The 13,009-nt window shown below is 30.0% G+C and overlaps 1 protein-coding gene across 1 annotated transcript; it reads right to left on the bottom strand.

The window, feature by feature from the left end:
• Nucleotides 1–5,492: 5,492 nt before the first annotated feature.
• On the bottom strand, nt 5,493–6,781 carry LOC18592550 (pathogen-related protein-like). Its single transcript, XM_018125355.2, has 4 exons — nt 6,548–6,781; nt 6,311–6,443; nt 5,891–6,192; nt 5,493–5,811 (listed from the first exon to the last, which is right to left on the bottom strand). Exons 1-4 carry the CDS (start codon nt 6,728–6,730, stop codon nt 5,665–5,667), a joined length of 765 nt encoding a protein of 254 aa, XP_017980844.2. The 5' UTR covers nt 6,731–6,781; the 3' UTR covers nt 5,493–5,664.
• Nucleotides 6,782–13,009: the final 6,228 nt, after the last annotated feature.

Here is a 13,009-nt window from a genome sequence, read left to right as displayed (position 1 = left end):
ATGAAATTATATAATAGTAATTTTAAAAATTAATTAAGAATAAAATTATCTTTTTACCTTTCTCAAGTCATCAAATTGACAGAAACACTAACGGTTGACTAATAGCTGGATCTAAGTATCCAATAAAACATATTTTTTTGGGTAAAGTGTCCATTTTGAAAATTAATAGATTTTTACGTAATTTCGATTAAAATTTAGAAAGATAAGATTATTTTACTATTTGTAATATATGTGGAATAGCCATGGTAATTTTGTATATGACACAACACTATGACATGAATACTATTTAAAGTTAAGGTTTAAGGTAACAGTGAATGGTGTTTTAATCGTATTGATAGAGTTAAAACATAAAAATTTTTGTTTTAAAAAAATTATCAAATCCGCTTAACTTGCTTAAGACTTATTTAATTAATCATCTTATAGTCATAGTTAACAATATCGTACGATACATGATAGATATGGTACAATATGATATTAATAAAAAATGATACATATCAATAACTGTATTACATTTGATTAAATATAAAAAACGTATCATGTGTCGCATGATGCGTATCTTACGATATGGAGTACAATACAGTCAGTATACTTTTTATAAGCTTAATTCTAACTAATTAATAAAAAGTTATTTCTTTATTTATTTTTTTGAATTGAAATATGAAAAATTATTTTTTATGAGTTTCAATGATTTAGATTATAATAAAAATACTAAAACATCGAATACCACTTTTAATTTCAACATAATGAGTGTTTTTTAATTTTTAATTAATAAATTAATATAAAAAATATAATTTTATTTAAATATATATTATTAGGGACTATATTGAAAATTTCAATTGAAAAATAATCATCTTTTCAATTTATATTCTATAATCTTCAATTCTATTAAAAAAATATAACATTTTAAAAATTTTTCTTTATTTTACACGAATAAATGTTATTTATAATTAATTTTAAATTTTTTTACGAGACTTGATATTAAAGGATAAGATTTCGATGCACGATACTTATCTCGATTTAACAACTATGATTATAGTATATCCATATAATTTATAACTTATTTACTGTTCATTTAATTAATCATGTAAACATGTCTACTTGTCACATTTATCTGTGTAAATACTTATATAAATACATTTTTTAGATATAATATCTAAAAAAAATCTCTAAACTATTCAAAAAAATTTAAATAATTTTTTATTTTTTATTATATTCAATCAAGTCTCTATACTTTTATTTTGAACCATATTTTTTTATTTTGAAACAAATAAGTTCTTATGACTAATGATTGACTTAATCAAAATGCTACTAATCATTTTATATTACGAGGTATGTTAACAAGTTATAATTGATGATAACGTGACATGCTAATATGTCATAATTAATAATGATGTGGCATACTAATTGGTATGATAACATGACCATATGATATTTTTTACTTTTTACATCAACATCACATCAACGTCATATGAGCATAAAGCGACAAGTAGCATTTTGACTAATGACAAGTAATATTTTAACTAATGACAATTAGTCAATCTTTATTTATAAGGGCTTATTTGACTCAAAATAAAAGTATATAGATTTGATTGAACGTTATAAAATAAATGTTTATTTGAATTTTTTAAAATAGTTTAAAGGTTTTTTTGAGTATTATGTTTTTTTTATTATAATAGTTGATGATGGTAGTAGTAGATTTTACTATAATTGATGGATATTATTATTTTATTATTATTAGTTTTAAATTTAAGTAATGAAAGTAAATTTCATTTGTAATTGGATGCATCTTAATTTAATCATGTTAATCATATTAATTGTGTTTAAAATTATAATGATATTAATCATTTAATCAGGTTATAAATAGTATTTGATCATATAAAATTTAACATAACTCATTTAATAAACATGCTAAGTATGTCATGTCGTATTATAGATTTAATAAATAAATCTAATCATATATGTTCATATTTAAGATCTTGATATATTTAATTATTTATTTTATATTTATATTTATTTATATAACTATTAATATTTCATCTTATATTTATAAGACATAATTAAGATCTTTAAACACGAATCATCAGATTTAATGTGAAATCGATTAGGTTCAACTGTTAAAGGGTAAACTGCAATGGATAAGCAACCTCCGTCACGACTTGTTTGTGATGAACAGCCTGCCAAGGTTTATCTCACCCACCACGTGGAAGAGTTGCATACGATATAATAAGGATTAGTCAAAACTTTGGGAGGACTTTGGATCTAAAAAATAATTTTTCCCCTTTCAGTTTGAAAAATATGATCAAAATATTTCAGGTTGAAAATATTTAAGTAATGATCAAAATATGAAATTGAAGATAATGAATGCCTTGGTAAATAATTCTAAATTCTTTACACATATTAACGACGTGAAATAATTTTTTATCAACTATTCACTTTGTATTGTTACGAGCTAGGTGTAGGACAATTTTTTTTTATATTTATCTTATTAATAAAAATTCCTTGTTACCTTTAAAATAATAAATTTCCCAATTCAGTACGGACAAATTAAATGAACAAAGCACTTTGACGGAATAGCCTGGAGGGTGTAACCTGCTAATAATCTAATAGCAAGTTCAAATGAACCTTCACAAGATGTCTTGCTTAAGAGTTCTAGTCAAAACCAAATTCCTCCTTCAATGAACTCCTTGCTGGAGGAAAGAAAATGTGGTTCACGTTCCATTATTTAAGTACTCTGTTTGTTAATTGCCAGGAAATCATCCAGTATGAGAATTTTTATTTATATACTTTAACGTTTTAAACTTATACAATAAAATAATTCTTTTTCGTATCATAATCATCCATCTCAATATTCAAACTTAAAATGAGCCGATGTATTTGAAACAAGAAAATTGGGTAAATGTGAAATTTCATGCTCCTTTAAAAATATTCCTATTAATTTCTTTGCTCATATCTTTTATTTAGTTTTAAAGGAACCCTTCATTCATCTACCATGATTGGAGACCCTAGCTAGCTATTTAATTATATTCATTTATATCTTGCTATATTTGCTGGTAGCAATATGTTGGCCGGCAATTTTAGTACAGTTTAAGCCAGAAAAGCCAAAAATATAGCAAAAAGTATTAACTATTCTACAAAGTATAATAAATTCATATTGCCAGCATATAATTCCTGCTTTGCATTTTCAGTTAAAATTAGTAAACATTATTCAGACTATACAACTATTAATTGAACGAACTCACGTAACGAAAAGATATATAATGTACTGAAAAATCTAAAAAGGTCTTTTTTTGGCAAAAAAATTAAAAAGTTATTCAATTAGATTACAATTCTATTTAGGAGTAATTTACTTGAAGTTTTAACCGTATTAAAAAATTTTATTATCAAATGAATCTTCAGATAAGCGGAACGAGATTTATATGAAAGTGATTTGTTGAGAAGTCGGATTTTCAAATCCACAGGTTACAAAGTAGATTAATCACAAACACTAGTATTAGCATCCAGTCAATGAATTTACAATCTCCTTACATTGTCAAAATAATGAGAAAATTGTAAACTGTTCAGGTGGTGACTTTGATGGGGGAAAAGCCAACAGCATTGTTCATTAATAGTCCGGATGCAATATTGGATTAATCAAAGGTGTAAGTAGTATCATAAGATGGGATGACATAAACATATTACAGAGATACTAGTATTTTTCCGTGACTGTTGAGCTTACCATACGATTCTGCTGTTGCAGAGTAAGAGTTTTGAACTCAATCAAATTTACTACTTTCCTTGTAACTTTTAATTATCATTATCATGCAATATGTAATATGTATAGTACGATGTCACACAACACCATATAATATTAATAAAAAATTATACGTTATTTATAATTATATCACAATCTTACGATACGGAGAGGTGTATCACATGATACGATCAATACACTTCTTATAAGCTAAATTTTAATTAATTATTAACAATTTTTTTTATTATTTTTTGAGTTGAAATATGAAAAATTATATTTTAAGAATTTTAATCTTTAGATTTTAATAAAAAAAATATAAAAAGAATCGAATTCCTTTTTAATTTTAACATGATAAATGTTTTTAATTTTTAATTAATAAATTAATATGAATATATTATATTTTATTTAAAAATCTATATTATTAAAGAATATGTTGAAAGTTTAAATTAAAAAAAAATTAATAATCTTTTCAGTTTACATCTTATAATCTTTAATTTTGATAAAAAGTAATATTTTTTAATTTTTATTAATTTTAAAATTTTTTATCGTATCTTACAATATTCAAATGTTAAAAAAAAAAGATTTTGATATACGATATTATCTTGAATTTCGAAAAATTCATGGTAAAAAATGTTGATTGGGACTGGGAGGTAGGTGAAGCTGAACCCCATTGCTTCAAGGTGTAGGTATAGGTCAATCATCAAAGAAATATTCAAGATTTTAGGTGTAGAATAAAGTTTGGGTTATGTAGTGCACATCAGTTGTCCAAGGTTTACAATTGGCAGTATCCATTAAAGCACAGTTAGAAAAAGTTTGGATATGCATAAGTTTTATATTTCTATTGGTAGCTTTTGATAATTTTTTGTTCTTCCCGAAGCGGTAAGTTCAGTCCAGGTTAACTTAGGCTATTTGGTTCTGTGTTGTTTGATTCTCTCAAGATACTACTAGGCAATCTTCTGCTCTTTGGCTTATAGATTGATTGCTACTATTTGGTTCCCATAAACTTTGTATTCACTTACTTCTTCAGGAAACTGATCAATGTAGTTTATTAATTTCCAGAGACACATATTTGTTGAAGTATGGCAGACTCTGCTGCTCATGCTTCATATCAGATTGGTTTCTGCTGCTTCGGTCAAGTTTGATTCGTTTAAGTGTTGGTTTTCCACTTCAGGTTTCATATTTGCTTGCTTTGATAAGCTCTTTCAGCAGCAATTCCATGTCAGTCAAGTTTTCTGTCATTGGAGTGTTGGTTCTCAGCCTAGCTTCATATCTCTCTGCAATGCTAGATTTTTGACTCAATTGCATACCTTCGCAGAAGACTTTCGTGTATGGATGCGATGTTCTTAGTTGAGATATTTTAAGTTCAACATTATTTAAGGGGACAATATTTCAGTTATAGTGAGAGTAGTTGATGACTAAAGTGATCAACACTGACTTGCCTCTCTCTCTCTCTCTATATATATATATTGCTCAGCCAATAATGAGGATTTCGTTAATATTCTGCTTGTAGCAGCAAGGAGTCAGCCAAATAGCTGCTCCAAAAGATTACAATCGCCCAAGGCTTCCAGCTTACAGATGAGAGTAATAACACTAACTGGTTTAAAAATAATCCACTCGTGGTTCTGCATCAGATCACAAGTGCAGCAGTCTCTTTCAGTTAGCTGCTGCAAGACTTTGAGCGCATTGTGTGTGTGTGAGCTGCTGCAATCCAACAATATTGTTAGAATAAGTGAATAACGCAAGTCAATCAAAGGAGAGAGCATTTTGGAAAGATCCTTCATTTTTATTAGTCACACAGAAAATTATACATTCACCCAAACATTGGCTCATTGGATGGTGCATGATCCCTTCCCTAAAGAGCAGGTTCAAATCCTCTCTCTCAATTATAAAAAAAAAAAAAAACACAGAAAATTATACATATGCATTCAAGCAGGCTATCCTGTTTTCCTCAAGAATGGACAGCTCAAAGCCACCTGATCAGTGCCAGTACTACCCAGTTTAGCACCTTTCATAAGACCTCCAAGCAGCTCTCCACGATCAAAAAAGAACTCTATCTTCAAGATTTTCATCTGTTCATCGACCTATTTCAACAGAGAAATGCAGAATTTATTCACAGTATAGAAGAGAAAAGAACCAAGAATTATAGGAGTTAACATGTACCTCCACAGTTGATATTCCGTACAATTCTACTAGTTCCCCAGTTGCGGCATGGCCTTTGAAAGGACCCTCCATATAACCCCAGTGCCTGAACTTGTACACAATCAGTGGAGGCCCTGAATAAACCTGAATAACTTCCAGAGCAAACCCTCTTGGAAACGCTGTTGTGAAGGCAACATGAGAGGAACCTGCAGTTTCCTCTGCTGGGTTGTAGCCCCTCAAGTTCTCTGGTAAGGATGTTTGCATGAAGGAGTTATATCCTCCCCAAAGCTTTCTCTTTTCTTCCAAAGTCAAAGGTTTCCTTCCTGAATATTATGACAAAAAATCAGGGCTTCTTTCAGTTTTTTGGTCTTTGACCAATGATAAGATAAAACTAAGATGGATCTTAATGATGAAAAAGTGGAAAAGAAGTGGTGATCATACCGTTTACACTGACAGTATAGTTCTCCAGATTAATCGACTTGAAGTCCTCAAAGGATATTTTGTTGAACATTTCCATTTCCCATGTCTTGACAAGGTTCTGGACCTTTTCTTCAAGTGATCCAGGAGGCCATATCTGTCATCAACATAATGAAAAACCAGACAGTCATACTGATTAGTGACACATTGAATACATATACTGCTACACACCCATGTATATTGTACAGAGGAAAAAGAAACCTTAGTTCTGCCTTCTTCAAAGAGCTTGTTAACAACATCATAGTTAGGAGGAGTACCAAACTTCCACTTAGTGTTCTTTTCACCCTCTCCGTGTAAGTAAGAACGGTACTTGTCCTCCTGAGTGACAGAGGAAGCCATTTTCTCAGACAACAAAAATTTTAAGCAATTATTGGTTTCAAGCATACAACGGAAAACAAGGGATCTTAATAGATCAATATTTGAATAATGGTCGTTTCCTTTTAACTCTTTTTTATACGGACTAGGTTCATCTGCACTGGATAAACAAACTCCGCCATGACTTGCATGTGGTGAGCAACCAGTCAAAGTTTTTTTTTTTTTTTTATTTGAAAAGTAAAGAGTTTCATTAACAGAGGCCACAAAATGACCCTCCAATACTGTACATTTGACCAAGCAAAGTGTCTCCCTACCAGTCAAAGTTGGTAGTGGAAATTCTTGATGCCCAAGGTTCCAACCCAACTTGCATATAACAAGGATTAGTCAAATTTTTTGGAGGACTTTGGATATAAGAAAATAATATTTGCCCCTTTCATTTTGAAAAAAATGATCAAAATGTTTTACCTCCAAAATTATTTGGGTAATCAGATTATTAGTGGTTGATTATGAAACTAAAGAGAATGAATGTGCTTGTAAACAATTCAATTTCTTAATTAACGGGATAAAATATTTTCCGTAGCAATTATTCACTTTATATTGTTACAAGTTAGGAGTGATCTTGATAGGACAATCTTTTATATTTATCTTACTAATAAAAATTCTTATTCTTTACCTTTCAACACAAATAAATTCCCTAATACAGTTCTGACAAATTAATAAATGATCAAAAAACTTTGAAGGAATGGCCACTAGGGTGTAACCTGTTAATAATCTAACAGTAAGCTAATTTAAATGAACCTCGACAAAATCGAAGAAAAATTGAATAAATTGAAATTTCGTGCTGCTTCAAAAATATTTCTATTATTCTCTTTGCTGCTATCTTTTATTTTGTTTTAAAGGAACCCTTTATCCATCTATTATGATTATTATGATTGGAGTTTTTTTTTTTAGAAAAAATGAGTTTGATTAAATACCAAGGGAACCTTAGGTTACCTCCTTATATTGATTTTGCCAGGTTATGCCCCTCACAAAGGAACCAGGGGTGTACCAAAACAAAATCATATCAACAATTCATAAAAACCTCAATCCTTAAAAGTAAAAAATAAAAAATCCCTACCCTGTACAATCAGAACAATATGCAAAAGATCCCCTGTACACAGAAAGGGAGAAGCACAATCAAACTTTTCCACTACCAGCAGCCTACAAATCCCACGGGCAGGTTCGAGAAAGACAAGACAAACGCACTTTCTAACGCAAAGGAAACCAAACTTGTAGAGTGTTCCTCTTACCAACCGACTCAGCTGCTTATCTCTTCACCCGCTCTTTCACCGCTGCTTTGGTTTTCATCCCATATATTCAGCAGCCAAGGCGGCTCAATAAGTTCAAAGATTTAAAATTAAATAAAAATTTTTTAAATTAAAATTAAAAAAAAAATATTAACATTTTATTCTTCTAACGTAACGTATAGGAATTTACCGAATAGTTCGAGTCAAATCTTGAAAAAAAAGCTAAAAAGTGCGGTTTGATGAGTTTTCAAGATGTAAAATTTTTAATTAAATTTTTATAATCAAGTTTTTCTATTTTTTTTTTTCAAATGATAATATAATCAATTCATTTAATAAGATTTTATTAATTTTAGTTTTGAAAAACTTCTTTCTCCTGAAGTAACACTTACTGAAATTGTTAATTTTATTCTAAAAACAATATATATATTTAGAAAAGAGTCGAGTCTTTTTATATGATTAAATATGTCAATTAGATTGTTTTCTTACTGTATAATTTCTTTTAAAATTTTTAATTCTGAAAATAAATCGAAACCATCAATGTCAGAATAGTTGTTATATTTTAATGAACATTTGAGATTAAGATAATATTCTTTCAAATAAGGCTCACAGCTTTATGAAGATAATAAAAGAACAGATTTGTTATGTATTTTTTGAAGAAAAATTGAAATTAAAAGAAGAAAAAGCAAATAAGAAAGGAATATTTCAAAAGTAGATATTATATATTAAAAAAAAAATTAGTTTTATATATAAGAAAAAAATAACTGTTGGCAATCATTAAATGCATTGATCAAAAATAAGAAAAATAAATGAGAAAAAAATAACTGTTGGAGATAATTAAATATATATGACTGTTAGTTTATCGAAAATAAAAAAATATAGTTGATAATTAATAGCATTTTAGAAATAAAAAAGTAATAGAAAATTGAGATTTATTAGGTACATAAATAAAAAATAAATAATTTTATTAATTATTTTTTATTTTTTAATTTTTATATATTTTTAATATAATTAATTATATTATAATTATTATAAAATTATAAATTTTTTCTAAAATTGAACCTCCCAAAATTAGGAGCCTAAAGCCCTTGGGTTGCTTCACCCAAGGGCCGGCCCTGTCAGCAGCTTCACCTCTCCCCTTACTCTTGCTTTGGCCAAGTTATCCGTTTGTTGATTTGCGTCTCGGAGCACATGTTTAATTTCCCACTTAACCAGTTGTTTTTTCATTGTTTCAATGTGCAAGATCCATTTTCGTAATCTCCATGGAGTTCCTAGTGGTGTCTGTACTCACATGACAGCATTCATAGAATTGCTCTCCGCCAACAAAACATGGTTGTCCTCCCACCGTGAAGCTGAAAATAACAAGGCTTCCCTTGTTGCTAGGATTTCCGCTGAGCTTCTTAAGTTTCCGCCAAATCTTGCCTCCCTCTGCCGCCCACTTGCAACTCTATCAACATTAAATTTCATTGACCTGGCAGCCGGCTTTTCCCATTGAACCGCTACCCTGCTCTTTTTATTATTATTATTATTATTATTATTATTATTAATAACAACTCTTAAAGTTGGTGCCCTGAATGTATCCAATATCCCTCCATACTCTCGTGCCCATTTTGCATTGGCTCACATAACAATGCAAAGTTGAAACAATTCATAAACCTGATTGAGATCTCAAATTTTGCAATTAGCCACAACCTCATTCCTTGCCAACCATAAAGACCACACTAAAGCATAAAAATCCATCTTCCATACTCTAATCTCACCAACCTTACGTGAAACCCTTAACTTTAGTTTATAAATCCTTAAATGAGCTTTGGACATTTATTATACTTGATTTTGTTTATTGGTTATAATCTCTTCCATGTATTCTTTTATCTTTTGTGGCTGCCACCTTGATTAGCTATCATTGTGAAAGTAGAGATTTTTTTAAGTCTAAAAAGAGTCAAAATATATTATTTTTATAAAATAATTTATTGAAAATAAAAAATAATAATAATAGTTCCGTTATTATTTAAATAACCAAAAAAGATTTTTTTCATAACTTTTTAAATATGTTTGCTATGGTAAATGAGAGTTGCAACTTTAATTTTAATCGATTTTTTTTTATTTGTTCTTGAAATCAAAATTTAGATTTTGATTCTTTTGGAATTTTATTTTTTGAATATTTATATTGAATTCAAATGGGGAGTGTTTGCTTAATTATATTAAATATTTTAAATAAATGAAACGTAAAATACAAAAAAATAAAGACATTTATTTATATGGTATTAAAGTTAAAGACACTCAGAGTACATTCTAGACAAAATCAATCTATAGATTAAATGTAGAAAGTTTTTAAAAGGAATGGAAGAACATCTACTGATAGATCAGACTTATCTATTGATAGATAGACAAATCTAACGATAGATAGAAACCCAAAAGCTTTTTAAAAGGACCTTAAAGCCCATTTATCAATAGATGACCTTATCTATAGATAGATTTCATCAAAATCAGAAAAACAAAAATGGTAAAAATGTATTTTCACATTCTAAACTATAAATATATCACATTCTATGAGGGTTTATGACTCTCAGCCGATTTTGAAAGGTATTTTCTCAACCGTAATGCTTTCTCAACCCATTTTTTACCCAAATCACCATTTTTGAAGATTTGAGCTTGGTTTTGAGTTTTAAAAGAGAATGTGACATTTTTCATTCTTGAATCTTTAAATCTTGGACCTTTTTTGGAAAAGTATGCAATTTTATTGCTCAATGCCAAAGCTAAAAATAAGCATTTGGACTTTATAATTATATAAAAATAAAAGGAAAACTAAGAGAAACCCCATACATTTTAGATCTAGATTTAAGGACATTTAGACCCAAAAAAGCTCTCCTTTTTTTTTTTTTTTTAAATTAGCTCAAAGCTACAAAAATATCAGCAGACATCAACACATAGCCCACAATTCATATGAAACATATTATTCCATGATAGCTTGTTCGAACCACCTTAATTATCCATTATTTATTGTATAAATTGAAGCTAAGACTACTCATTACATATCTGAATGGAGACCAGAAACAATTCTTTTACTAGGTTCTTGCAATCAAACTGTAATTAAATAATACATATCCTTATAATTGTAACTTGTCCAAGCAGCAGTTAAATACTTGTAAGCCGAGCCCACAATTTTGAAAACAAATAATTGAGCCAAGAAAATCAGTGAAAGATCAAGCACACTCCAACTCCCAAATCACATAACTTAAGGCATGGCCTCAGCCCCATTGACATAAAACCGCCAAGATAAAAGTTCTGTCCAACACCCAAAAACTTGAGAATTAATTCAAATCTCATGATTTTACTTTCCTTAATATCAGTCGGATCCCGTACAATCTGTTCCAAATAACTCCAAGTCAACTTCCCATTCTTCGAGCAACTCTAATAATCATCATATGATACTTCAACAATTTGAATAAAATGAACCTCTCTTGTGATTCCATTCTTTGAAAGACCATCTGCCATGGCATTAGCCTTCCTAAAACATGCTTCACTATCCAATTTCCTAAAGACAGTTGAAAACCATCAATGTGAATTATATATTGTCTAAACGTCCAAGGGGCCTTAGAAATATTATTGCACTATAACACTGCATTTTGAGTGTCTGACTCTATCCACAAAGGCACATTATCCTTCCTTAAATATTTAATAAATAGAGCATATGCCTCTCTAATAGCCATAACCTCAGCTTGATTAGCATCACATATACCCACAGATCTAGAAAATTTTAATCTACCTATACCCATGTGATCACGAGCAATCCCACCAATGCCTACTCCCACATTACCAGCTGACGCCCAATCCACATTAAATTTTATCCAATCAAAATATGGAGCCTCCCATTGCACAGATGGCCTCTCGACTTTAATATTAGGAATAATTGAGGCAACATTTGGATTCCCATAGATGTCCTCAATTAAATCCATCATCTTTGACCATTTTGGTTTGCACCAAACAACTGTATGCATTTTAATTAAATCATAACACTACCTCATATCCTAGATCCTCCCATTAAAGACAACGTCATTGCGAAAAAACCAAATTGACCATGTGAAAGCATAAAAAGCCATCGTCCAGATCTTCCATTTGTCTTCAAAAACACAACTCAACCTCCATAGAAGGAAAAATTCTCTTGGATTGGCAGGAGATACCCAGTTCTTCCTCCAGTCAGAAAACCACAATCCTCATAATCTCCAATTCTCATTGCATGAAAATAATAGATAATTGACAGTCTCAAGACTTTTATTGCAAATTGCACATAAAGCTTTTTCCTCATTAATTAGTTTCCTTTTAACTAGTTTAGAGTTAACCGCAATTCTATCCCACATCAACTGCCACACGAACACTTCCACCCTATATGGTGCATCCCCATGCCAAATTCTCTTCCACAGCATAGAAGAATCCGAATTACAAGCTAATCGGCAGAAATATTTAGAAGAGAACCTGCCCTTTGAAGTAGCCTCCCGAATAAGCTCATTTTGAAACCGTCTCCCAGGGAATACTCTCTTAGATTATTCCATAGATTAGACCACTGCTGAAATTCGCATCCAAACAATTGTCGTCTAAGTTTTATATTCCATTGCCACACATTTTTGTCCATTGGCCATGTTCACATAACTTGCCTTTTTTATTCATAGGCAAAGCATTGTCATAACGTACGGGTCCGGGAACCCGACCGTTAGACGTGATGAAAATACTAGGAGTCGCCACCAATATTTTTTCCTAGGTGTGATTGGCCACCTATTGACTCAATTCTAATCGACGAAGTCTTAAATTAATTTTAAATCCGTCGAGAGAATCTCAAATTGGTCTACGTTTTTTTAGGACTAGGTTCGGGAGTGCAATTATGCCCTATGAAGAATCAGCACCCCCAGGACGTCCGTTCCATGAAAGGTACCATTTGATTTTAGATTATCCTATTGGGCTTTAATCTTTAAATTCATTATATTTCCTTAGCTATTATTCATTCATTTTATCTTTTATTTCGTTAAAGTATTTTATCTGATTCTAAGGTGAAATGCGAACATGAGGCATT

This window comes from Theobroma cacao, chromosome 8 (assembly GCF_053813885.1).
Source record: "Theobroma cacao isolate CCN51 chromosome 8, ASM5381388v1, whole genome shotgun sequence".
NCBI lineage: Eukaryota > Viridiplantae > Streptophyta > Magnoliopsida > Malvales > Malvaceae > Theobroma > Theobroma cacao.
Note: the sequence above shows the minus strand (reverse complement) of the source record. Positions and strands in the feature narration are given on the sequence as shown.